Raw genomic sequence first — 27207 nt, 5'->3', positions numbered from 1 at the left:
GCCTTAGGACGGAGGGAGTAATATTTTTTCATTCTAATCCTTTTGTTTTGAGCTATAAGAATATATTTGTCATTATCTTAATATTGCAGTGTTAAAAAGCTGCCACGTCTGCTCTCAAAGGCTACAAATTACCATATAATAACGAAAACAGGTAAAGAGCCTACACAATTAATAAATAGTAAGTTCATAATAATAATTATAGAAATTTTGCCAACGAGCAAAATCAAAACAATAAAAAGGTGCCAAATAATACTTTCTATCTTCATTGCAAAAATTAAATGGATGGCTAATTAATTGTTGGATTTACGAATGCATTGTGGCGAGGGGAGCGGGGTCATGGTCGATTTGTCATTGAAAGTGTAACACATCACACATAGTTTTGTCATTGAAAATATAGCCATTTGAAATTTTAAAAAAATTTACCCATACCATTTGTTTTCTCTATAAAGGAAGCAGCAGGAGAGCTGACTCATTATATTAGAAAAACTCGTACCCATACCATTTATCGTGACAAATCTAAGTACTTGTACATTGGTTAAGGTTTCTAAAATTTGATTACACCTGTGACTTATCCATATAAACATAATATATTTGGGAATGGAAGGAATACATATAGACCTAACAATTATGTTAGTTGAGCTGCTAAGATGGAAGTATATGACTGTACGAGTGATTTGAGGAAAAACATCTGCATTTTATTTTAGGTAGAAAATAACATCTGTCAGCAGGCGTACACGATTTGACAGCTTTAAAACGATCCGAGCTCCATCCCGTTCATATCCCTCGCTCCTTGGTGTGCCAGAGTCACAGTTCATAGACAAGACAGCCCATGGCCATGGCAACCATCTCCCTCCGGGCGCTGGTGCAGCCGCGCCGTCGCCGTCGCGACAAGCAGGTCACCGATGGCTCCGGCGCCCGCGCCGTCCTCTCCGGCGGCCACCAGCTTCCTCCCGGCGTCCTGCGCCGCCACGAATGCTCCGGATGCCTGCTACAATCTTCTCCTCCCGTACGTCGACACCTTCCACGGTAACCTCGTCAGGGTCGCGCGCGCTGCCGCCGCCATTGCGGGGGCTCGACAGCGTGACTTTGCCGGTGAGCTCGGCCGCCTGAAGCTCCGTGGCACCGGCGCCGGGAAGGTGGCGGACATGACGCTGGCCGACTGCTTCAACGAGGTATCAGCAAGCAATTTATTTGTCAACGAGACGCTGGGCCACATCGACAACCTTGTTGGCCGCCTGGGAAGCAAAGAAGACTTCGATTCGCAGCGGGTTTTGGCCCAGGAGTTGCTTTACTCAACGGAGTCAGGCTTGATGCAGTGCGTAGATTGGTTCCATGGTGCCGGTGAAGCGGCCGTCTCGTCGCCGGTGGGGAAGGAGGTCATCGATGGTTGCACAACCGTGTCTGCCTATGTGGATATCGCCCTCATGCTGGTCAATGCATGCCATAAAGTTCTGAGCCTATACACGGCATATGCTATCAAAAGGTTCGCGGATTGGATGTCAAATGATGACACGCTGCCGTCCTGCGCGACGACGGCGTCGACGCGAGCCTCCGCGGCGTGCTGCTGCAGCATCGTCTCAGCCCACGCGGGTGCCGTCGCCGTAGCACGCCACACCTGTCGTTGAGCACATCAATATATATGACATATGAAGTTGATGGTCGATCAGTTTAATTTTGTGCTTCACTTTATGCTACCCTACTACTGCATGCTGGCTGTCAGTGATCCAACCTCCTCTCACACCTATCTATACTCGATCGACGACTGCAAGGCAAATTAAACTCGCTCGCATACGCGGAACCCTTTTTCCCTCACGCAGCAAGGACAAGCAGGAGGGATGGCAACCCCCCATGACGACGCGCCGAGCGGGTTCGATCGGCGTCTCGCTCTCTCCTCGCCCACGCCACGGGCTCCAGCAGCGACGATGGGTTTCTTACGTCGCCGGCAACACGTGAATAGGGCCTGGCCGGGAGCCGTGGAGGACCTTCGGCAAGGCTTCCTGACGCCTTATACGGCATCGACGACGGCAAGCCGTGATGAGGATCGGAGAAGAGGGCTAATAGGTAGTGGCGGATGCAGCCCATAAATTTAGGAGGGGCTCTCTTTCTTCTTCCTCTTTCTTTTTCTTACTTCTCTTCTCTTCTCTCTCAAACATTGTGTAGGGGCTCCACTATTGGAGAGACGGTGGGGGGCTTGAGCCCCGCTCGTCCCACCGCTAGATCCGCCCTGCTAATAGGGAGTGACGTGCTAACCTAGGACGACATAGAACCTGAGCTGGTGAGGAACACGAGGAGAGGAGAAGCATGTTGGTGGTGGCCATGGTTGCACTGGCTGGCCGGCGGTCGGCCGGGCTTGGCTTTTGCTTTGTGGTATTAGTATGAAGAACTACACTGATCGAGCTAGTACTCCCTTATATAGTGTTGGACGAGCAAGTAGTGTGCAGTGAGGCAAAGCACTTGACATGATGATCGATATGGTCGATGCTTTTCACACGTACATGACATCACACGAGAGCAAGTAGTTGGGTGGTGAGGCATAATAAGGTAGCAGCTGGTGCATATTTAGTCATCATGCATCTCTAGTTCTTACTGGTCTCTACCAGTGGCTTAGCCGGGCCCCTATCCCCCACCCCCCACCCCCCACCCCCCAAGCCATGTGAATTTTCATTGAAAATTTTGAATTTTGAATTTTGAAATGTTTTGAAAACATTAACACTAGTGACCCTCTAACAAAGAGAAAAATTCATTAACACTAGTAACCGAGGGTGAAGCCGCGGGGAGCCCATTTTTTCGGCTTCTCCTCCGAAATGCTCCAGAGAGCAGATTTCACGGAGCTTTTTGACCTAAGTCGTTTTGCTCCGTCCCCTTTGGTAGGGCTTCACCAGAAGCCGGTGAAGAAGCCAGTGGTGAAGCCCTGCCAAAGGGGGTCTTAAATAACACACGTGGCACGCTGACTGTCTCGTGACGTGGTCCGATATGTGAGACCCACATGTCTCGTGTCCACCTACCTTCTCCCCTTCTCTCTTTCTCCTACTTCTCCCTGCCGCCACAACGCTCCAACCTTCGCGCCGTCCAAGCTCGCTCTGTTCACCGCACCACTCGACCTCATCGCTCTCCGCCGATGGAGTGGGGTTGAGGCGGCAACCCAACCACGCCCGTCCGCCCACCGCCAAGGCTCGCCCCTCCTCTGCGCCGCTCTAACCTCACCCCACCGCAACCGCCCGACCTCGCCTCGTCCACGGCCGCGCGTGCGCGAGCTCAAGCACCTCACCGGCGGGCAGCGGTAGTCTCGCGAGGATCCATGCGACGGAGAGAGAGGTGGACATGACATGTGGGTCCCACATGTCAGGCCATGTTACCGCACAGTTAGCGTGCCACGCGTGTAGTTTAAGATAGGTTGTGGAGATTTGGACGCCAGGTGAACGGATTAGCAAGTTTAGGTAATATTAGCAAGTTTAGGGACTTCATTGTGCATTTTAGAAGTTGATGACACTCGCTGCCAAGTTCATGTACCGTTGGTGCATTTTACTCCCTCTCTCACCCACGCAGTTACGGTGCCTCCGGCCATGGCCTGTCCCGCTTGCATTAGCAATGACGCACGGAGGCACGGCGTGGCTGTGGGAGGAAAGAAAAACGGCCTTGCCGTTCCGGGGAAAAGAAGGATGCCGTGGTGTACGATATCTTGGTTTGTGTAATGGTCAACCAAACTTCGGCGCTCACCCTCGGATAATCGGTCATGTAGAAACTAATAAAGCTTTGAATCTTCTCTTGAAGAAGAAATACTATGACTTGCATGATTCACTTTCAACTTGCACGCTCCCGAACACAAACAGTTTCTGTATCAATCCAGACAACAAAACAATCCAGTTCCAAAAAAAAAAATCAAAACTACAAAGCAAATGCTCAAGCCAAAGGAAAAGTCACTGGTCGATCTGAGTATCACAGCTCCTATTCAGTGTCATTGTTTGCAGTATATTCCTTCTAAAATGCAAACCGTACATGTATAACAGTAACCACTATCAACAATAAAGATTGAAGACAACACAAACTAACAAACAAATTGTACCAAAGCATGTATACAACTAAATGAAACTATGCTATCATTCCCCTCAACTATCTGATCACACGGTGAAATCTAGCAGCATTCATATACACACAAAAAAAGAATCGATCGATTCAAGACACAGATTTCGACCTTCATGGGTTCATTTGCAAGATCCCAGAAATACTTGGTGTATCTTTGTTCTTCAAGGACAACCAAGCAATATCTTTGTTTTTCAAGGACAACCAAGCAACCAATCACTGGGCAGCACTATAACTTATGGTATTTCTTGGCTTCTGATATAGAACACACAACAATGATGTACAACGTAATGATAGCAGTCAGTTTTTCCCAGTTGTGACTCCAACGACAACGTTGCTCACCTGTGTATAAAGTTATAAAACGAAGTAAATTCCAAGGTTCAAGCAGCATTGGAGAAGATGCAAATCAGTATATTGAGGTAAAAAGGAGCTTACAAGTTTTCCCTTATCATCAACTGTCATAGGGTTCTCAACAACAACAGTTACATTCTGGGGTTGAGATTTAGGCTGCAAGATGAAAACCCAAAATGTGGCAAATCACTCGCATGTCAAGAATGATTGGTTAGGCCATTAAATTTCACTGATGTGAACTTACAGCAGAAGTAGATGAGGTACTATATGAAGGTCCATTGGATGCTGGCCTTGCGGATGTTGTGGGTGCCACTGTATTTACCTGAGATTCAGAACAAAGGTTATTCAAAATCAGTACTCTGACATAATAATTAATCACACTTCTGGTAAGTATGGGCAGAATGAGTCTTAACGTACTCCAGTAGTAGTGACATGATTGCATATGGCACATTTTACTGAATGTGCTCCATATGGATACATCAAAGTTGTCTGGCAGCGGCCGCAGTTTACATGAGCTATATTATTCACTGCACAAAGGAGAAATTACTCATCTGTAAGAAGGGATAATTTCACAAATGGACGAACATCCAAAAGTAGCTAAGTACAAGCTCAGAGGGAGAAGAAGGATAGAAAAAGAATCAGCAGTACCTGGTCTAACAAGATTGACTGTATTGCAACATGAACACCTTACAGTGTCTGCACTGCGAGTATACATCAGCAAAGTTCGACAACCACCACATATAAGCTGAGCCATATCTAGTCCTGCATTACAAATTTAAATAACTTTTATAAGCACATTAAAATAGTGTGTCAAGCACTATGAACCAGTTATAGGCCTTGGAAGTGCTTCATGCAAAAGGCCAAAAAAAATTGCTTCATGAAAATGAGGGCAAAAGACAGAGAAGGTAAAACATTGATATTGTAGTGTTGGACTCATTTCAAAACGAATAGTGAACAGGTGCATGGTGGTAGAAATGAATGGAGTGCAGAGGTGAGTGCAGATATAAATTTCCAACAAAAAGGATAATGTGGGTGCAGTGGCTTTTTAGTACCACGTTCTACCAAAGGCAGGGATACAAACATGCTGATGAAAGCAATCAAAATTGGCGCAACAAGTGACCGAGCATGTTTATTTTTCTGGTGAGCATGTTGACTCGCCAAATTGATTCAGGGATGGGATTGGGAAAAATAAAGGAAGACATCAGAAGAGGCGTGGCAAGTGGAACACTATGGATTGGCAAATGTTCTCAAGAATGACGGAGGCCTATAAAGCACAGTTAATGAAAACCTCTGAAGGTAACCTAAGAAAAAATTGATTTATCCCAATTTCTGTAAAGTTCCAGCTTCGCTGTTTTTAATCCAGAAAGCCAGTGCCAAAGATAACGAAATGCAAACTAACCAGACTAGCATGAATCGCACTGGGATACTCCCAGTTCAAGCGCGAGAACCATACAGTAAAACATTTGACGGTCAAGCTTAACTGAAGTAATAAATGATTTTCCCAACCTAATTGAACAACCTGTATATGAATTAAGGATGTAATCATTCCCCAGTCCGTTCATGTGTGTTGGTAAACAGATTCTCCCACTACATCTACCAGACACCGTGAAACCCCGTACCTCACTATTAAAACAAACATTATTGCGCCATAACGTGAGAGCTAAGCTTTATGTTCCCCTGCACGCCAGCTGTTTCGCGCTGCCAGTGCACGACTGGCCGTAGAGGTGATGATTGCCAACCTCCCAAGCTCAGACGAAAGGAAACGAAGCGTCCAACACGTACCTGGTGGCGGCACGGTGGTGACGGCCTGGCACAGCGCGCAGCAGACGCTGGGCGCCCCTCGCGGGTAGAGCAGGACGGTCCGGCACGCGTGGCACACGATCTGGTTCTGCATAGCTGCAATTGGAGGAGAAGAAGGGCCGAATGAGCGTCCGATTCCAACCGAGATCGAAAACCACGAAGCAATCCGATCGTCGGGCGGCTGAATTCGATTGGGGGGCGACGGCGAGATCGGTCGATCGATCGATCAACCAAACAACCGCGTACCCACCGCAATCCACCCCTACGCTGCAGAAACCGAGGAACCAAACTGCTTCCCTGCCATCCCGGACGGATCCGAGCTTGATCGGGACTTAGCCAAGCGTGAGAGGAGGAGGAGGAGGAGGACGGGGACGAGGCGACTCACCGGCGTCGGGCGCGGGATGACTGCCCGCCCGTCTACGCCTCCGGTGGGGCTCCGGGAAGAAAGAGAAAGAGGTCGACGCGGCGGGGCGGCGAGCGAGCGCGGCGTCGCTTGTCTCTCCTCTCCCCGGCGGAGCGAGGGGGGCAGTTGATTCCGGATTGGATTTGTCTGGGGGAGGGGAGGGGGAGGGGGAGGAGCCGAGACGAAAGTACGAAACGAGAGGGAGAGGGCGATGGCGCCGTGCCCGTGCGTTTCAGACTTTTTGGCGCAGAGGCAGAGGGCTTACCGGCTTTATCTAATCACGCGCCGACGCGGCGTTGTACACGCGGGGGGTCACGCGGTGGTCGGGCCGGGGCGCCTCTTCGTTTCCCTTTCCTGCGGGGCGGGCAGCGGTTGCTAGATTTAGCAATAATCCACGCGCCCTTTGATTTCTCAGCTCGTTTTTTTTTACACGCGTTTGCAAAGGTTCCAGCGTCGATTCCGCGAGGCTAACCTTCCTGCGTGTTTATGGAGTATGTTTGTACAAGCACTAATTTTTGCACCATTTTTTTTTTGCGAGGGAAGGCTAACCTTCTTGGTCAGCAAACACACACATGAAGATTTGAGGGTTAGAAATAATGAAAAGGAAAAACAAATGCCCCAACGGCTAGCGCTGACAGGTGATAAAGGCCACTTTTCTTCTGCCCCTTTTTCTTTCTGTGCAAGTGAGAAGAAGATTTCTCACAGAATAAAGCAAAAGGAACGAGAAAAAAAAAGGGTAAATTATGAGATAGGTGAGCACGACCTTTCATACAAGTCATCTAGGATTCCACGTAATCACTGACGGTGTTTGGGTGTTCGTTTCTTTAGTCCCTCCTAAAATTTATGTCATATCGAATGTTTAGATACTAATTAAAAGTATTAAATAGACTAATTACAAAACCAATTGTACAGATGGAGACTAATTTACGAGATGAATCTATTAAGCCTAATTAGTTCATGATTTGATAATATGATGCTACAGTAAACATGTGCTAATGATGGATTAATTAGGCTTAATAGATTCATCTTGTGAATTAGCCTCCATCTGTGTAATTAGTTTTATAATTAGCTCATATTTAGTCCTCCTAATTAGTCTCCAAATATTCGATGTGACATAAATTTTAGGAGGTCCTAAAGATCTGAACACCCCTAAGATGGCCAAAACGTCAAGAGTCAAGACCTTTTCTCTTCTCAAATCCGTTGTATAGCTGACACATTCACCGTTGACATTAGTTTTTCAGTCCTGCCTTAAGAAGCAAGCAAAAGAGACGGGGCTTTTTCATTGTCCCAGAAGAAAAAAGAAAACGTCGAGAAAAAAATAGGCTCCGGACACCAAACGGTTCAAGCAACCAAGATGCCCAGCAGTTATACTCTACGTACCATTTAGCAAATCCCGTTAGCACGTTTGAACGAAATATTGCTCCGTTAGGATGTTGTTCAAAGATGAATTATGTTCTACAGTATGAACTTTGTAGATCCCAACTTCTTATGTGCAGTTTACAAGAGGGCATATCGGAGCATGTCTCGCAATCACAGTACCGAGGGTATAACATAATTCGTAAAATATTTCAGCCATCTTATTAGTTGAGGCTATCGTTGGATGATTCAAACAAGAGGTCAAAACAAACACATTATTTTCATAGATGAAAGCAATATATAGGACAGAGTCAACCGGTAATAATACTATAATAGTGGATCAGAAGTCCTAGCTTAATGGTGGATTGGTGGCACAATAAAGAGGACAAATATTTGTTCTCAAAGAAGAAGGGTTTTCTTTACATTCAAGATGCCTATATATTCATTTGCAAAGGGCATGTCGATTTTCCTTCAAACCATGGGCGCTTAAACATAATTGTCAACTATTTTTTTTGGCCGTTGCAAGCGCTCGAACGTCCGATGGAAAAACTTACCATCGGACGCTCCATTGGTCCATCGCAACATCAAAAAATAACATCTGCAACGTAGAAAATAAACGTTTGCAACATAGAAAATTACCATTTGCAACATCAAAAAACATGTTGAAAAAAATTTATTAGCCATCAGTTGATGATGAGGAAAAAAACCCGCCGCAACATCTGTTTCGTGTTGCATGGAACATTCATATCTCTCATTGAAAATGCAACATCCAGATAAAACACTTGCAACATGTGTGTGAAACATATGCAACATCGCAACATCTAGATCTACTTTGCAACATCCACATGAAACACTTGCAACATTCTTCTGAAACATCTGAAACACTTGAAACATAAGCTTGCAACATGCAGCAAACCCTGACAGGAGGATCACTGCACAGCGGGATCCGACGCTGGGAAACAGTGGAGGAGGAGGAGGATGGCAGCGGCCGGCGCGGCTTGCCCCTGGCCGCGGTGGAGTCTTCTTCCTCTTAGAGTATGATAGCAGCCACCATGGATTCTTCCTCAGCCCCACGCCATTGCAATCATTTCGCGAAATTGCCCCTGTTGCTCGATGGGGATGGTGTCGCCGGTGAGAATGGTGGCCTGGCGATGAGGATGCCAACTTGTGCGCGGAGCTCAACTTGCGGAGCATGGAGCGGTGGGGGAGGACCAACCTGCTGGCCGGGGGAGACTGCAGCCGCCACCGCATCCTAGTGAAGGCGGGCGGCAAGATTCGGTGGCGCCGTCACTGGCTGGCGCAGGCCAAAAGGAGCAGCAGGAGCGGCGCGGTGATCCGGTGGCAAGGAAGCGGGTCGGTGAGCCGGTGGCAAGGGAGCAGCGCGGCCGGAGCGTGCGGCTCGTGAGGATGGGGAAGAAAAGAACGATGGGAATGGATAAGGTAGACCGACTAGATAGGAAGCGCCAGATATTTTTGGTGACGAGCGTCCGACGCGTCCAGACGCACGAGCCATAGTATTACCGTTTTTTTGGAAATATACATTTATAAAACATACTAGCAAACTGCATTACGGTGGTAAATATATTTACCAAGAAAATCTATATTGGTCATTTGTATACACACAAATTCGGTGCGCACAACTATATATAGTTTGTGATCAACTCTTTCGTTAATTGACTCCGCTTGACCAAGAATGGAAGTAAAACTGTGTTCCAATAGATCATCATGACCCTGTGAATGGATAGAGGGGCAAAGACTATCTTATGGACTTGGGTCTATTGTGAAAATTATTCACTCTATAGTAAAGTTATCATTTGAAGATCGAATTAATATGTCATGGAAACAATAGCGACAGCAGATAAGAAGCGAGAACACAAACATCACGCGAGTCACGTCAACGAAATTTCACGATCGCGCAATGATCCCATCCGACCGTCGCACGAATCTCAAGGCTCGGCTTAGGGCGTTCGGCCGCCACTACCTTCCACTTCCCTTGTAAAACGTTGCTTCTTCGGTCAGCTCTTTTCCCAACCTTTCCATTTCCACTCTCCCCGCTGACACAACCGAGCGCTCGCCGCCGCCTTCGACCTCGGGGGCGGAGCTGCGCATGCCAATGGCCACCGCCGCCGTAGCTTTCACCTCCTCCCACCTCGCCCCCTCTATTTCAACCCGTATTCGCCGCAGGCGCCCCGCGCCGCGCGCCTCAGCAGGCGGCGTCACGGCGCGCGCCCGGCGGCTGCGCTGCGAGTTCGTCGCCGGCGGCGGGAACGGCGCGCTCTCCGGGGAGGACGACCCTCGACTCGTCGACCGCGTAAGAGTCTCTCTCCGCTTGCTCCGCTGTTGCTCCCTTTGCCCTTCGTTTCTTCCTCTTTCGTCTTGGTGCCATTGGGTCGAACAAGTGAGGCGCGGTCCGCGAGAACAGCTCTGTATCGTGTTCCGCGCCGACGCATCCCGGAGCGCCACGCGGCGGTGGTAAAAAAGTAAGGGCTCACAACAATGTTCGTTGCGGTGGAGTATCGTTTGTGTTCTTGTAAATGCGTCTGTCATTGTAGGAAGTGGCATTGCGCTTATTGAAGTGAACTTCTGTTTCTGGTTCTTGTGTCATTACGAACAAGGTGCATCGGATAAAGTAGACATTTGACGATTGCATCAAATGGAATGCGTCCAATGGATTAATATGCCTGACCCTATCTGCACTTGCTTCAAATCTTGCATCAGGGACGGTCTTGTCTTATCATTGTTAGGCATTTATTGCTATCCAAGCGGTCTATCGATTTGTTGATGCAGTATCGCAGTTGCTATGCTATTGGCCAATTGAACTGGCAATAGCAAGGGGAAGGAGGGGGAATAGAGCAGCATGCCTCTGTTTGGGTAAGAGAGAGATAAAACTTGGGTTATCTTTGATTTTATTATGAGACGAGTCCCACAATAGACAGTCCACACCAACACTGTGACCTCCAATTTATTGTGTATTTGCTGTCAGCACCCACAGGCCTGCTCGAGTTGTGATGACATAATGTGAATCAAGTGAGATGCTGCAGCCCGTATGTTTTGATTTTATCAGGAACTAGTCTTTATCATTGATGAAGCAGCTCTCTGCTGCAATCCACTTAGTTAAAAAAAGCTCAAACAGTACTGCAGTCAGATATACTGTGTTCTGCATTGCTGCCATATGGTTTGGATGTTTATTCCTGCTTTCCTTGAGTACAGATGTTTAATCTAGAGGGCATCAGTTATCTTGAATCGTGAAGGCATTTCGACATCTCATACAACTTAACTTTTTTTAAATGGATGACTTACTTTCGTGAAATAGTATTCTACCTTTTGAATAGCAATCCATTACTCTGTTGCCTTGGTTTCTCAGTAATATTGATTCGCAATTTCATCTGCAGCAAAAAGCTCTTGATGCGGCCATGAGTGACATAAACAACTCTTTTGGAAAAGGAAGCGTTACAAGATTAGGCAGTGCTGGTGGTGCTTTTGTGTACGTCTCTAGTTTCTTGATTCCTTCACTTAAAAGTTCATTTTCTATTTATACTGATTATTACTGTTGTCACCCCAGTGAGACGTTTCCAAGTGGTTGTCTAACACTAGATTTTGCTCTGGGTGGTGGTCTTCCAAAAGGAAGAGTAGTGGAGGTATTTTGCACCTTATAATTTCTTCAGTAATACCCACATGGTATCGCTCATTATTGCTTTGATCTAGGCATTTTTGTGTCAGCACTTGTGGTGATTTCTGCAGAAAGTTTCAGTGATCTTACCTGTGTTTAGGGTTTTGACCTCCTGTCTTTAGATGATTTGATTTGTAAAACCATGCAGGTATATGGCCCAGAAAGCAGTGGAAAGACTACCCTAGCTCTGCATGCAATTGCTGAAATACAGGTTTGTGTTTTGAACTAATTGACGTCATATATAAAAGGATGGAGGGAGTATCATTAGACAATTATGACAATAAAAGACGTCTGATATCCAATATGCAGAAACTAGGAGGAAATGCCATGCTTGTCGATGCAGAGCATGCTTTTGATCCAGCTTATTCAAAAGCTCTTGGGGTAGATATTGAGAATCTGATTGTCTGCCAGCCTGACAATGGAGAGATGGCACTAGAAAGTAATTATCCAACATTCGTCCTCCTACTTTAATATTAAATATACACTACGATTCTTACCCTTATTCGCCCTGTGAATCTTCTTCTCAAGTCATATACTCTTCCTCTCAGGTCTGATATTATTCCTGTAGGGTCCTATATCTAAATTTAACATATGTGAATCTTGATGAGATGGTTTAATAGTGAAATAATTCGTTCTTATTTTAAAAAATAAAACCCATGTTCAGCTGAGGTTTTGCAATGGAACTTTATTATGTCACTCTGAGATGAAACAGAACTGTAACTTAGATTTGAAAACTACAGTTTTTTTTATAGTACTCTGATATGCGCGTAATATCAGTAGAATATGTCCAGTGTTTCAATCACCTTATAGGCTGAAAGGTTTGTATTTTGGTATGTACCTCTAAGAAATTTGTATGTTGCACATGCTTTTATGTTCACAAGTAATTTATCATCTTGTAGCCCCGTTTGGATAAAAAGGAATTTTATTGAAATAGTAGGGTTTTGCAGAATACTTTGGTATTGGAAAGCCAAGAGGTGTTTGGGTGCAAGAAATCCAGTAGTTTTTAAAACCATGGTATTGCTAAAATTGTAGTCATTTTGAAGTTTTAGAAACTGCACATCTCTGTTCTATAAAATTACATTTTCTTGATACCATGGTTTTTTCAAAACAACGACATCCAAACAGGCCACTTTGATTTTTTTTAAGAAATAGGTATTTCTTCTCGAATAAAAAGGCAGTGCATATTGGATTTTGAGAGTATAGGCCTCTACAAGCTGTGTTCCTTTGATTTGTTTGTGGGTTTTTACGTCAGTACGACTTTCTTTCTTTATTTGTTAACCTCGAAGGTCACCGTGTATCTGGATGTTTGTTTACATGAAAAATTGCTAATATATTCTTACTCTATATCAGTTGCGGACCGTATGTGCAGATCTGGAGCAATAGATCTCATCTGCATCGATTCAGTGTCAGCGCTCACTCCACGTGCAGAAATTGAAGTATCCTTCCCTCTCCCTTCCCATTCTTTTTCTCTGGTTCTATTTGAATTGTTGCATCAGCAATGTATAAGTGATCTATTTTTCAGGGTGAGATAGGGATGCAGCAGATGGGTCTACAAGCTCGTCTGATGAGTCAAGCATTGAGAAAGATGTCAGGCAATGCTTCAAAGGCTGGCTGTACTCTTATGTTCTTGAATCAAATAAGATACAAGGTGTGATACTGATACAGTTGCATTGACTTTTGATTGCTTATTTCCGTTTTATTATTTCATTTGATGAATTTGGCATTCAACAGATTGGAGTATTCTATGGGAATCCTGAAGTCACTAGTGGAGGGATAGCTTTGAAATTCTTTGCATCTGTTCGCCTCGAGATACGCTCCACTGGGAAGATAAAATCTGTGAGATCAATAAAGTAAATTTCATATTTCCTGAAAGTTAGATGTGGAATGATTCTTATGCTTGTTTTTCTTTTTCTAAGGCCAAGGGAGATGAAGACGTTGGTGTGAAGGTTCGTGTCAGAGTGCAGAAGAGCAAAGTATGTCAAAATTACATCCTGTTCTTGCTATATTATGATTAACACTTTCTGCAGTAGGTATGATATCATTTTATTTCTCTTCTTTGCAAGGTCTCTAGGCCCTACAAGCAAGCTGAATTTGAAATCATTTTTGGGGAGGGTGTTAGCAAATTGGTAAGTGCGTAATTTTTAGCTTTTTCTCCCTGTAGCTTATGCTAAACAAAAATATTGGACAGGGGTGTGTTCTTGATTGTGCTGAGCTGATGGAAGTAGTTGCAAAGAAGGGTTCGTGGTATAGCTACAAAGATATGAGGTATGTCAGGGGCTTTAGAAGAGTTTAAATCTTGGATGAATTAGGTTATTAAAATTGTATTTCTTATCAGAGCTATCCTTTCATGCCATTTAGTTTTGAAAGGAACATTACTTAGACAAGTTATTTTCCTCAGTCCCATTTCCATGTGATTTTCACATGTTTAGGCTGCTATATGAGACCCTCGAAAAAACCTTCATATGGAATCCTTGTCTTTTTAGCACAGTCCTTGTTTTCTTGCAACTTACAATATAATAAGATAGCTATAAGATCTAAGTTTTAACATGGCGCCTCACTGTGTGTAAATGTGGTGTTGCGGGCAGTGGCCGATGAGGATGCTTTGTGCTGTGCTGCTTTAAGTTACATTCTGCAGTGAAATTATCTTTATATATTTTGGTCAAAAGAAAATTATCTCACTGTATTGCTGTAGCTTTGATATGTGCTCTTTTTTGCTGAAATTTTTGTTCAGATTGGGCCAAGGCAGGGAAAAGGCATTACAGTATCTCCGAGAGAACCCAACAATCTGTGATGAGATAGAAAAGGTTTGCTGGATTATACCTGGGTTTTTGGCATGAGTCTGCTACAATTGAAAAAATTTAACCCACAGTTTTCACTGACTTAAAATTTCAAACTGAAGGCTTCAATTATTGTTGATCTGATGATATAGTAACTTCAATCATATATATGCTTTTTAATATGATTGCACTTGGCATGTATTCTGAATAGGACGACTTCTTTTTTCCCCGAGAATACATGAATAGGACTTCTTAGCTTCAACATTAGGATCAAGTCCACTTTTATTGTTTCCTTTGTACCAATATAATTAGGTAATATAGGACAAATTAGTCTGTACAGGTATAAATTATCTGATGGACAATTAGTTTCCTTTCTAGAGTACTTGTGGGTCTTTCTTTGTCCATATCCTATTCCTTAGACATGCTTGGTGAACCATGCAGGTGGTTAGAGCTATGATACCAGAAGGAACCAGACATATGAGCCTACTAGCTTTTGGGCAGTCATCATTAACTGAAGATGATCAAGTGTATGATGAGCAATAGCAGTGCCTTAGGTTCTGAAGATGAACAACTGTGAAACCGTCTAGTACCACGATTCCAGGTTTTTATCCCTCTGGGATGGCAGAAAAGACCAGAGGTGATTGAATGTCAGGCTCGTGCTCGTTCTTGACATCGAACAACGTGCAGTGGTGCGTGCACTGTTGGAGGGAAGTTTGGCTGATGGGTTGTGCCACTGGCCGCCGCTGGGAATGATATAACTTGGGGGGGGGGGGGGGGGGGGGGGTTATTTTGTGTATGACAGCGGAACTGATATTTCCAATTAAGGAAGCTAATGTTTATTTACACATCTGTCAACTGTTCAACAATTTGGGGCGAGCTATTAAAGTTAGGTTTTGGTGTCATTCTAACTTAACTTGATAATTGTACCATGATACAGGCAGGAGCTCTGTGGAGGGCAGATTCGGGTACCTGGTGCAAATGCATGCCTTAATAACTTCGGGCACCTGCAGCATGCATGCTGTATTGCTGTGCCCAAAGTTAAATGAGTAGACTTCTCAAGCTGATGACTAAATTTCTGTAATCATGTAAAGTGAGGCAGTTATCCAGCGGGTTTGAGCCGTTGCAATTAAATTGTTTCAGAGGAAAGTTGCAAGTTCACGCCTGTTTGAGCCGTGATTTTGTCTGTTTTGGGACGGTTGGCCATAAAACCACGAACAAGGGATTGAGGTGCATGTCTGCAATGGCCTTCTCCTCTGCCGTCTTCGCTCTGAGAATGAGAGAGCTCGTCTTCTTCCCAGGACGCGCCGTTCCGCTACCTTGTCTGCAATCTGGCGACTGAGACCTGGCACCTGGGTTGTCTTGCCCGACTCCGGCTGTGGTAGCAAGTCCCGTGTAGCCCGTTTGGGTTTTGATCCAGCTATTTCCTGAGAATGAGAAAAACTGGGTCCGGGCGTATGTTGAGGGGTTGCAGATGAATTCGAGCAAAACTGGAGCCTGGAGCTACAAGGAAAGCCAATGGGTCTGTTCGCTTCAGTTTATAAGCCGGCTGAAAAGCTGAAACGGCTGATTTGTTTGAGAGGAAAATACTGTTTGATGGCTGATAAGCCGGCTGAATAAGCTGAAGCGAACAGGCTGAATGGAACAACAGGTCCAGTTTATTTCATGCCATGGAGTGTCTTCCTCAATGGTCTCCTGCATCTTGTCATCGAACAGGGTAAGGTGGTGGCTGCAGATGTTGAGGGGGGAGAAATGATGGATGCTTTATGTGCCAGATTTAAGATTTTAGGACTCATGTTACTCTGGGTGCATGGTTTTCTTGGCCCAATACCAAGGGAAATCAATAGTATTACATAAAAACAACCATACATTATACATTTTTTTATTACCCTCAACTTATCATTATATTGACGTGTCTCATCGATTGATTGCGTTATCGTTATACAAAAAAAGTTTTTCATAGATTTCGTCATCTACTCTTAACTTCTGACGGACACCGCGTGATGTGTGCACGAGAAAGTGGGGTGGCGATGAGCCCATGACCTCCAGTCCTCCAAATATAAATTTTCTTTGATTGATTACGTTATCTACTCTGAAGATCACTGCTTGAGCAAGCTGCTGGCGCGTCATGGGAACCCACGCGATGCATGAGGAACCTCCGACCATACATCATGTAAATTTTTTTTATGGTTGCATGACAAATAGCAGAGCAAATGGCAGATTTGTGGTCCTATGATAGTTTGGAGGTGGACTACGGTTCTTACACATCCTACTCATCATATCTTGCTCAACTGAAAGGAACCTTCTGCACTTTTGGCGCAAGAGCAATGGTTGATGCACTTTTGGGCAGCCATCGTCAGCTGAAGAGGAACAAGTGTATGATGATCAGCAACAGATGCTCATGCATGAGGTTCGAAAAGATGCATGAACGACTGCTAATAAGCTGTCCGGTACCGCAATTCCGCTCTGCGACGATGACAGAGAAATATTGACTTACTACATTGATTATAAAATATACTTCCATAATATTTGCTCTTGTCATCGAGATAATAAACGGTTGTAGACATTGCTAGTAAAGTTTAAAAATGTTTTAACTTTGGACAAACATGGATGGACTTATACTTATGATTTGAGAAAGTAACACCTAAGGTCTCATGCCTTGTTCAACATGGTAGTTTTGATAGGGCAACATTGGCCTCGTCAGTTGTCACCAAGGGGGATTCCACATCCATTCCGTTGTCACTGCCTCCTCTTGCTGCCTTCCATAAGCGGGAGATGGAGTCCTTCTTGAACCTTAACCTTAGCCTCAGTTGACGACTGCACAGCAATAGCAACGGTGCTACAGCAGCGACGGCATCGTCAGCTAGTGTTCGTGCTTGAGGAGAGGAATAGAGAAGAGGGAGAGGAAGCTGTATTTGATTCACCTGCAAGCACCAATCTTATAATGTACGCAATTTTCTAAAAAGATGACGGGAAGTTCGTAAACAAAATGGGACGTTCTACTAGGTTCTGTGGCCCATGTAAGCTCAGTTCCCGTTCCCCCACTATCGAATCCGACGACCCCCACTACCTCACTCACCGTCGCCGTACGCCCGGGTCCTCGCGGCGGCGCTCTCCACTTCGAACAGCAGGAGCACAAGTCTCTCGCCGCCTTGTCTCGCCGATCCCCGGTCCTCATCGGAGGTAGAACCCTCGAAGCCCCATTTGCCCGCACTGACCTCTGCCCTCTAACATCTCCCCATCCCATCCCGTCCGCAGGTTGCGCGGCGAGACAGCGAATGGCACGGCGATACCAAATTATTTTTTGATAGTACAAGCAGTGTCTTCCTCAATGGTTTCCTGCATCATGTCATCGTTCAGTTTGGGGTAGTGGCTGTAGACGTTGAGGGGAAGACATGGCGGATGCTTACTGTGCCAGATTATGGGGTTAATGATATCGACTGGCAGCCTGGTTTTCTTGGTCAATACTAGGGCTGGCAAAAAAAAAAAAAACCTCGAAGCTCGTGAGCTGACTTAACTCGTTTATAGGTTCGGCTCGGTTCAACTTGGCTCGATCTTTAAACAAACTAAGCCAAGCCTCAATTTTAGCTCGTTTCCTTAACAAGCCAGCTCGTGAACTGCTCGTGAGTTGTTCAATTAGCTATTAGGTTCGATAAATATAATAATACCAACTTTATTTTGTATCAATACAATTGTATTAGTATCATTTGGTTAAAATAAACTTGTCTTTCAATTTGTAAGTCAAATTTGATGCTAATTAAGTGTATTTTGATTCTCCAAACATCTATATTATTCTAATTTATTAACTTCTATTATTTATTCTCGTAATATAATCATGAGCTAAACTTTTAGATATTATTAGCGTACTTAAATTGTCATATATTGATTAATATCATCATTGATCTTAACTTTAATATTGAACAATGCTTGGCTTGTGAGCCAAACGAGCCGGCTCGAATTTTCAAACGAACTGAGTTTGACTCGAGTTTTAGCTCATTAACCTTAACGATCCAAGCCGAGCTAGCCCGTTATGAAACGAGCCGAGCCTTAACGAGTCAAGCTGGCTCGTCAGCCACACCTAGTCAATACCAAGGGCAGTTGTGTTGTATAAATGAGTGTGATGATGAAAATGACCTATTAATCTGGGTTCTTCAGGACTACGCAACGGGTGAATGGATATTGAAGCATCATGTGAGCATTCAACGGCTTTATGAAAAGGTGATGAATCCACACCGTAGCAGATTCTACCATGTGATCACGGTTCATCCAGATTGCAATTTGATTCTCTACGTTGCTGGTCCGGAGAACACACTGATGGCATATCATGTCGATCGTGAGGAAGCATTGGTTATCAAACATCTTGGATCAAAATGCCAGCCACGATATATTCCATATACACCGTTCTACACAGAATCATTGACAAATAAGCACTAAGTGTCACTTCGCTGGACCTCTTTGGTAGTTGTGCAATAAATGGTATGTAGAAGTTTGCAAGAGCTGGGTTTTCACTTCCAAGCAGCAGTTTGGGTAAATTTGTTTGAGATTGATGGTAGTTCTTATTGTCGCATTTCTGAAGTTATGTTTTTGATGGTTTGCTTGTATGGCCATCTTGTAAGCTAGCTTTACATTGGTTAGTTCTTTCACTGAACGTCGTTATACTATTTATTCTACTGAATACTATTTTGCTAATGCTTATTTGTTGCAAGCATAAGCATCTTTAAATGGTTGAATGTGTGTGGAATCCGTGCAGACACATGACTGGTAGAAATAACTCCAGTTTGGGTAAATTTGCTTGAGATTGATGGTAGTTCTTATTGTCGCATTTTTGAAGTTATGTTTTTGATAGTTTGCTTGTCTAGCTACTCCCTCCGTTTCAAATTACTATTCATTTTTGCTTTTCTAGATACATAGCTTTTGCTACGTATCTAGACATAGCATGTATATCTAGGTGCATAGCAAAAGCTATGAATCTAGAAAAGTCAAAACGAATAGTAATTTAGGACGGAGGGAGTGGTTTGTAAGCTCGCTTTACATTGGCAGTTATTTCACTGAATATTGTTATACTTATTTTACCGAATACTATTTCGTTGATGCTTATTTGTTGGGAACATAAGCATCTTTAAATGGTTGAATGTGTGTGGAATCAGCGCAGATACATGACTGGTAGAAATAACTCGTAGTTTAGTGTGAAAAAATTCAGGGATAGGGTTGATGAATTGAGAATGGAATGTATGTCAGACAAATAGCTATAATGAAAAGTAGTTTCCAGTATCTACAGATGGCCCATGGATTGTTGTACTTGGGTGATTATCTGAATATCTTGGTAGTTCTCAATAGTATGCAGACTCAGATGGATGCTATTCATTTTTTTTGAAAATCTTACTGAATCTTCTGAAAGGTTTGGAAGTCAATGATTATCCTTTGAAGAACAAGATGATTATTTTTTTAAGGTTAGTACATAGAGAAATATCATTATGTTTGTTTTAAGGGTTTTAAAACATCTATATGATTTTTCTCCTACCTGTTCAAAAACGAGGATTCAAGTAGTAAAAGACAAAAAAGATTGTGAATTGTATTCTGCAACATGTGAATCATTCCTTCTTTTTGTACCAAATCAACAATGAAGCCATGGTCTATCAAATAATACCATGTTAACATAAATTACTCTGAATTGTAATCATGAGTATTTCTGTTTTCTCCTGAGTATTCTTCACGTGTGAGCTACGTAGCATATGTCTTTTTGGAGTTCCAATCTTTAGCTCTGTTTGAGATTGTTTTGAATTCCGTTTCCTTCAGCTGATTATTCTGCAATGTAGTAGTTCACCAGGGAACAAATCAAACATACCGTTGTCCTGGTATTCTGCACTTCTTTTTAAGTAATCCGTTTTAAGTTTTGTTGTTTTACTAATAGCATCCAGTCAGATATCTCTGGTTTGAATCTAGATAGGGTAAACAGATCTTTGATCAAGCAGCTGGCTGCTTATGCAACAATGTTCAGCGAATTGCCTACCGATCTGCCCCATTTGCGTGAACCTTCACTTGCAGTTCTACTCTTTGCCTCCCTGAAAACGTCATGACAGGGATCATTTGTCTTTCACCTGTAGCTCATCCTCCCCGATGTTTGATGACCAAACGACCTGTGCCGTTTTATGCAGTCATGGTTCGGCCAAAACGATAAATGAGTACATGTGGTCAAGCAAGATGACTAGCGATTCTGGTTCTTTATTCCCCAATCCAGCCTTTTGTTACGCAGCACCAAGCTTGGTTATTTGTATATTGTTTCTGATTTCAACTCAACGGAGTTGCTATTTGACTCTCGAAGTTAAAATTTAGCAAGTCGGTAAGAAAATCGTGATCCAACAGAGTTGCTATCTAGCTCTCCATCCCGTTCAACTTGCCAAACTTCCCCTCACACTTGCTAAACTTGGCAAGCCAATTTGTCTTGCCAAATTGTGCATCCCACGCGCAGTAATTGCCAGAATGGAGAGTGCAAAATGGAGAAATCGTTGTAATACAAAATGGAGAGGTTGTTGGAGTGGACGGAGAGTGCAGATTTTTAGAGAGAAAACTAGCTGTTTGGATTTGAAGAATAGAAAATGGATAGTCTGTTGGAAAGAGCAACTCAATATAGAGATGAATCTTTTTGCCAACTTAGATAGAGTCAAATAGAGAGAAAAATGAATCTTTTTGCTAACTTGGATAGAATCAAATAGAGAGCTAAAAATGGATATGAATTTGGTTCCAAACACTTGCAAAACCAAGCACGAGATGGGATCAACGAGCACGCATACACCGCTTGCTATGCAATCCTCTGTCATCCATAGCGGTTGCTCCAGAGCTGTTGGGCTCTGTGGTTTCGCCAAAGGAAGCTGTTCTATGCTAGGCGTAGATGAACTGAAACTTTGCCTGACCCAGCTAATCGACTGTGGCGGCAGTCCAGTGGTCGGAACACCTAGGTAGGTTCAGTGTGCAGACAGTCCTCAGAAGAAAGAAAAGACTAGGTAGGTTCAATCGTATCATGTGCAGTTTGATATTTCCCTACAACATAGGCAGACAACCATGTCATCACTAAACAACTTTACATATATAGGATGAATGACTACTATTACAAGCTCTCGGACTCAGATGCGGCGGAGAGATGCCAATCGCCTCTCCAGATCGTCCACTTCAGCGGAGGATTCTGGTGGTGCCGCCACGTTTCTTGCAGGAGCCGCAGCATTTCTGCAGAAACCAGAATTAGTTTAGGAAGGGGGGAGAACGAAAAGGTTAACAGGCATATTAATGGGGGCAAGACCAAAATTTGAACGGCATGGTGTTATCAGTTGTAAAATATCATTTGCATACCGTGCTTGGCTGTTGTCAACTTTCTTGTTAGTTGCTCCAATGCGACCTTTAGGAGCCGAAGAAAGCTGCATTTTCACGAAAGCATTGGAAACAGTAGGTCAGAACTAATACTCACTCAGTTTCTGCACAGACTACTACTGTGAGTTGAAAGAATGGTACCTGAGAAGCCACATCGACGCCAATCTCATCAAGGACCTGCATATCCGACAGAGGGGTATATTGATACATGAGCTACCATGGATGGAATTTACATTGTCTAGTAGAAATCAAAGCAGAATTCCTAAAAAGCTGCTAGCTGAAAACTTAGGCGGTAACTTACCTGGTTTGTAAGCTCTTCGGTTTCCTCCTCCGCCTCATCTTTGTCGAGCGTTTCATCAATGGCATCGGACATCATTTCAAGCTGCATAGAAAGGGCCATTTCAATATGAGACAGCTATAAGCCTACAACATTCTTTAAATATGTCAGCAACATCTGATAATGCACTCAGATCCCAGTTATCTTGGAGAAAAGATTAACCACTTGCTGTCATATTTTATATTAGTTTAACACACTGGCAAGCTGCAAATATTGTAACTGACATGAAGAAGGAAATATTTTTAGGATGCTAAGAGGTGCTGCTAGCTTGTGAAAAAATAACCGTTTTACATCAGGGATCACGATCTTGCAAACCCATGAGACATATCGTTAATGTTTATACTCCGAAACATATGTTTATACTAATAGAGTTGGATATGTTTTATAATGCTTTTGCAGTGCTCTAGTCTATCCATGTCTATAGCAACTAAGTAGGCTGAGCATGAATTGTATGACACAAGACTTCCAGCTTTGAAATTTGAACTATAAACTATCCAGCATAGTGTCAATGTTATTACCGTCATGTCCAACTGAGTTGATTGCTTCTGGAATTCTTTCATGACCTTTATCTGTTTCACCGGTTCCATTTGCTGAAATGTGCAGTGAAATACAGAAGTTCACTTAGAAGACAGTCCAACAATTGTTCACAAGCAAAATTTCTTAAGAGGATGTGTTGATACTAAACAACAGCTAACATGACTGTCTTTCATCACACCTTATTCATTGCTGCCATCGCTTTGCTTGCACCTTTCATTCCAGCGGAGATTGAAGTGCCCGCATACATTGCCTGAATAAACAATGGATGTGTTAATCACAAATTAGTCTTGTCCACAATCAGAATAGAAATTCAAAAAAGGAAAGGTATCCATGCCTGTGTGTGAGTAGCTACTCCACGAATCTGTGCCCGTGTGCCTTGCAAATTGAGGATTTGTTGCCTCAGCCTGACAAGTTGCCGAGCTAATATTTTGGTTGCCGCCTTGAGAAATCCAGATCATCTATTGTCAGAACATTGGACAAAGAAAATAGGGGACTACATATCTTCCATAACTTCAGACTCACCTCATTTCCGGTCTTGGCAGTCTTCTTTATCTCCGCAACCAGCTTCTTCTCCTGCACAATTACCATTGCGACTATCACCAAACCAGACAATACAATTTGCACATAGATACTTGGTATGGCCTTCTGCTGGGCCTGTCAGTTGTCATACCACGCTGTGGCTCCTTCTAGTAAAAGAAGTTATAGAAATGACTTAACAATAAACAAATATCCTACAATTAGTATCCTCTAAACTGATAAACAAATTTCCTATAGTAGGGCAAGTTGAAATGAACTAATAACAAACAGATGCCCAAGATAGCTACATCTTATCACACATTCCCACTCCTCTAGACCAGAGAGATTTATTTTGCAGTCAGACCATAGATACCGACAAGACTCATTCCAAGAACACAGCATTGAGTAGTAAAAAAATCTTTAAATAACAGAAAATGGTGGATTTAATACAACAAGTTCATGCCTCTGCTCATATTGTAGTTATACTTAAATGTTTCAGAACAGCGTACTGTGTACCTCCATTTGCAGGGAGCCAATCTCTCTCTCAACTCCTAAAATATGTAAAACAGAGAATCGATGTCAGAAAAATTGGCACATTGCCCACACTATGGTGAATTCTGTAACCTAGTTTGAAACTGAAAGAGCTGCTGTAATCTAATTTGTTAACTCTAACAAGAGAAACCATCAAATATCCACCGATTTTCCAAATTTTTGAACTTGTGCTGGTCTGATCTGATAAAACGCAGGACCAATAGCAAACGTGGCAACAATTTCTGGATTTTTTAGCATCACTGGAGAGCAATATTAACTAAACAACTGCTACCTAAGCTCCATTCTATTTGAAACTGAATCACAGGACAGCTATATCTAATTTGTGCAAAATCTGTAACAGGCAATGACATATCCACAAATGTCCCAAATTCGTGAAATTGTACTGGTCTGATTCAATATAACACAGGTTGAGTAGCAATTGTGTCAGCAATTCGCAAAAAGCTTCCAACCCCTTGGTTAGAAAGTAGAAGAAGCAAATTGTTCTCACCCCGCGTGGCCACCGCCATTTCACGTTTGCTGGTCCTGAGAGCCTCTGCAAGCGAAAAATAAACATCACATCAGCAGCAGTAAGTTCAGCGCTCCAAGCTTGTGATCCGCATTCCCCGCCACAAATTTTGGCAGAACGACCACCACGCCCCCGAGAACGAACCCTTGATCTCTCCCTCCCCCCACAAAAAAATGCACGCCCGCCCCAAAACCCTAACCCACCAAGCTACCAAAGCACTCGATAGAAACAAAACACCTCCGGCCCTCCCTTCCTCCCGCTCCGCCAAGGCGGAAATCCATCGAAGGCCTCGCCTCCGAACTGCAGGGACGGCCCCTGCAGCCGAAATCGCCGGATCGAAACAGGGGATCGCCCCAAATCGACGGCGAGAGTTCCCCAAATTGCCGAGCATCACACTACAAACCCACCCGCCCCCAACACCCGCGACGAGGGAATCCAAGGACGATTAAGCGCACCTTTGGGGTCGACCTTCTTCTTGAAGATGTTCATGGCTGCCGGATCGCTGGGGAGACGACGAACCGCTCGCGAACGGGGGCCAGGAGCAGGCCCGCCTCTCAGTAGCGTGCGCGCTCTGCTCTCTCGCGCTGCAGATTTGGTCGAGAGAGAGAGAGAGAGAGAGAGAGAGAGAGCGGGGGTGCGGGCGTGCGGCGCGTGCTGTTCGTGGGCGAGAGGAGCGAGAGGGGGGTGGGGGAAGTCGGCGCCGCGCGAGCCCAACGGGTAGTGTCAGTCGCCTCGCCGACCCAGCACATCTTTTAGGTCAGGTCACTCTAGTAGCCGTTGCGAACGAGAAAACAACGCGCGGCGCTACCTGCACATGGACCCGCTCTCGCTGCGGACACGGGGTGTGGGGTCCACGGACTGATGGGACCCTTGCGTCATGGAGTGACTTGGAGCAGTGTGTGTGAGGTCTCTGGAAGGGGGGAGAGTGGGGAACCCGGGCGCAGCGCCTTGGGATTGCACGAACTGCCCCCACTCCTCCCTGTTTTCTCTTTGTTTTGTTATTTTCTTTTTTTGTACAATTTGATTTCCTTTTTTAGGGCAAGTACAAATTGATTTCCTGCCTTTTATAGTTCTATACTATATGCTCCTTGGTATACGTGGGCGAAGATCATTTTGCTGGCCATATCGTCAATTTATTTCCTTAATTTTCTGGGTAGAAGAAAGCAGTATCCTATGAGCTTTCTTAATTACCTAATTCTATTTTCAGAACTAATATCACCTCATCGTGAAGTAATAATGATACATAAACAAAGTCGTGACTACGCCTGCGCTAAAAAAATGATCGTGAAGTTCGTGACCAGATGTCCTAAAAAGGGTTCTATCCCGCTTTCAAAAAAAAAAAAAGGGTTCTATCCCGTTGTATGTTCCCTTGCTACCCAAAATGTGGCCTGGCCCAGAGATGTGTGCGGACTAATTTGCTGTGAAGGCCCAGGAAAATAACTGGGCTGCCAGCTTGCGCACACAACCATAGGAAACTACATGATGGCCCGAGTTTATCATTTGCACACAGAAACTAGCTTTGAGGTTTACGCTGTTTTCGCTTCCTAACAGTTTCTCAGCGTGAAAAATTAGAAGCTCAAATAAATAACAACCTTCTCGTGTAGCTTCCAAAAATCTGGAAAGTCAGAAAAACTGAGTTTATATAGAAAGCTGGAAAACTCAGTTTTATGAACATTTCGTAGCTTTTTGAGTTCAGAAAGCTAAACACATCTTCTAAAATCTAGTGTTTAGCCTTTCAGAAGTAAAAAGGCAGCAGCAATTTTTTAGAAAAGCTCAAAAGGTACAGCTCAACAAACAGACCTTTAGTTTTCTCTTATGTACTACAATGTTTGTAGCAACAAAACCGTAATAACCACAAGAAAAGTACTTCAAATGTGTAAGCCGTGATATAATTATTTAATAATCTTTCTTTATCTGAATTTTGGTTGAAGATTGTGATGTTTCAGTTTCTAAACCGTGTACGTGTCTTATAAAAGGCGGGAGCTGATTAATTTTCCAAAGAGAAATCATTGTTTAGGACACCTGGCCAAGAGATGGGACCGGGCGCTTGATAGTTTGACCAGCAGCATGCAGAACACCGACTTGTGAGCGCGCGAATCGCTGGTTGAAACAAACGGTTCTCGCCCAGGGACAGCAGCAATACAGGCTGATCACTGGACCAGATTTGGTTGGGAATATGGAATGGGTGCTTGTAGTTTGGGTGGATCGAGGTAGGAGCGTATGATGTGTAGGACGGTAGCACGGTCCGTCAGCTTTTGTCTCACGCGGAGGCACGCAAGCGCGCTGTCCCCCGGATGCCGCGAGGCACGGACGACCGCCGCTGGCTGAGCTGTGCTTCTTGCCGGCGCCGGCAGCGGCGGCTAGGACACGCGCCTGCGCGGCACTTTTGCTAGCTCTTGGCGCCAATCGCGGCCGAAAGCATAGCACTATCGGTGACATGCGCTGAAGTGTAAGTTCAATTTAGACTTTTAGTAAGTTGAATTAGATAACGCGTACGTGCAACTTAATAGGGTGTGAGCCATTGCGATCAACGGCTTCCGAAGATGCGGCCGTTGACGAATTGCGTGTGTGTATACGACCTGGCCATCTTACTTACTGTTGACAACATCGGACAGGTCGATCGTGCCGGGCACATACCAGGAACCGACGACCAAGATGCCTTGATGCCTCTGCCGCCTGCTACTGTGAGGAGTAGTATCCAACAACAGCATCAGCCATCAGGTGTTTATTTATATAGCTACTCCTAGGTCAATTGCTAACAATTTTGTGGTAGTTAAGTTTTCTGTGTGACACTTGCCCTCCCTAGCTAGCTGGCTAAAAAAAAAAATCTAACGGGCACACATTATTCTGCCACCAACGCAATATATATCTGAGGGTCCAACTGGCACGAACATTTGGCATATGCATACGTGCACTACGGTTGCTAACTGATTCTAATACGGATTAGATGAAGCCGGGCTGCAC

General features: G+C 44.2%; 3 protein-coding genes across 4 annotated transcripts; 1 reads left to right on the top strand and 2 right to left on the bottom strand.

Moving 5' to 3' along the window:
* Positions 1–3948: 3948 nt before the first annotated feature.
* On the bottom strand, positions 3949–6878 carry LOC117840927 (protein LOL3). Its single transcript, XM_034721476.2, has 7 exons — positions 6617–6878; positions 6214–6327; positions 5080–5193; positions 4849–4958; positions 4676–4753; positions 4516–4587; positions 3949–4422 (listed from the first exon to the last, which is right to left on the bottom strand). Exons 2-7 carry the CDS (start codon positions 6323–6325, stop codon positions 4381–4383), a joined length of 528 nt encoding a protein of 175 aa, XP_034577367.1. The 5' UTR covers positions 6326–6327; positions 6617–6878; the 3' UTR covers positions 3949–4380.
* A 3147-nt stretch (positions 6879–10025) lies between these two features.
* On the top strand, positions 10026–15209 carry LOC117835160 (DNA repair protein recA homolog 1, chloroplastic). 2 transcript variants are annotated; one of them, XM_034714535.2, is made up of 13 exons: positions 10026–10301; positions 11383–11474; positions 11553–11628; positions 11809–11871; positions 11970–12099; positions 13011–13096; positions 13183–13308; positions 13392–13496; positions 13577–13633; positions 13724–13786; positions 13849–13925; positions 14392–14464; positions 14879–15209. In XM_034714535.2, exons 1-13 carry the CDS (start codon positions 10098–10100, stop codon positions 14978–14980), a joined length of 1254 nt encoding a protein of 417 aa, XP_034570426.1. In that variant the 5' UTR covers positions 10026–10097; the 3' UTR covers positions 14981–15209. The 2 variants fall into 2 exon arrangements, with proteins under 2 accessions (XP_034570426.1, XP_034570427.1); XM_034714536.2 differs by lacking the exon at positions 10026–10301 and adding an exon at positions 10723–10861.
* Positions 15210–21417: 6208 nt separating this feature from the next.
* Positions 21418–24982, bottom strand: LOC117835713 (vacuolar protein sorting-associated protein 2 homolog 2). The gene is made up of 11 exons (XM_034715050.2): positions 24699–24982; positions 24226–24270; positions 23703–23737; positions 23193–23243; positions 23005–23109; positions 22849–22920; positions 22652–22723; positions 22098–22178; positions 21938–21973; positions 21779–21843; positions 21418–21655 (listed from the first exon to the last, which is right to left on the bottom strand). The coding sequence occupies exons 1-11, from the start codon at positions 24730–24732 to the stop codon at positions 21556–21558; spliced, it is 696 nt and encodes a 231-aa protein (XP_034570941.1). The 5' UTR covers positions 24733–24982; the 3' UTR covers positions 21418–21555.
* Between the last annotated feature and the right edge of the window lie 2225 nt (positions 24983–27207).

The sequence above is a fragment of the Setaria viridis genome, chromosome 9 (genome assembly GCF_005286985.2).
Source record: "Setaria viridis chromosome 9, Setaria_viridis_v4.0, whole genome shotgun sequence".
NCBI classification, from domain to species: domain Eukaryota; kingdom Viridiplantae; phylum Streptophyta; class Magnoliopsida; order Poales; family Poaceae; genus Setaria; species Setaria viridis.
This window is presented reverse-complemented; position numbering and strand designations above follow the sequence as displayed.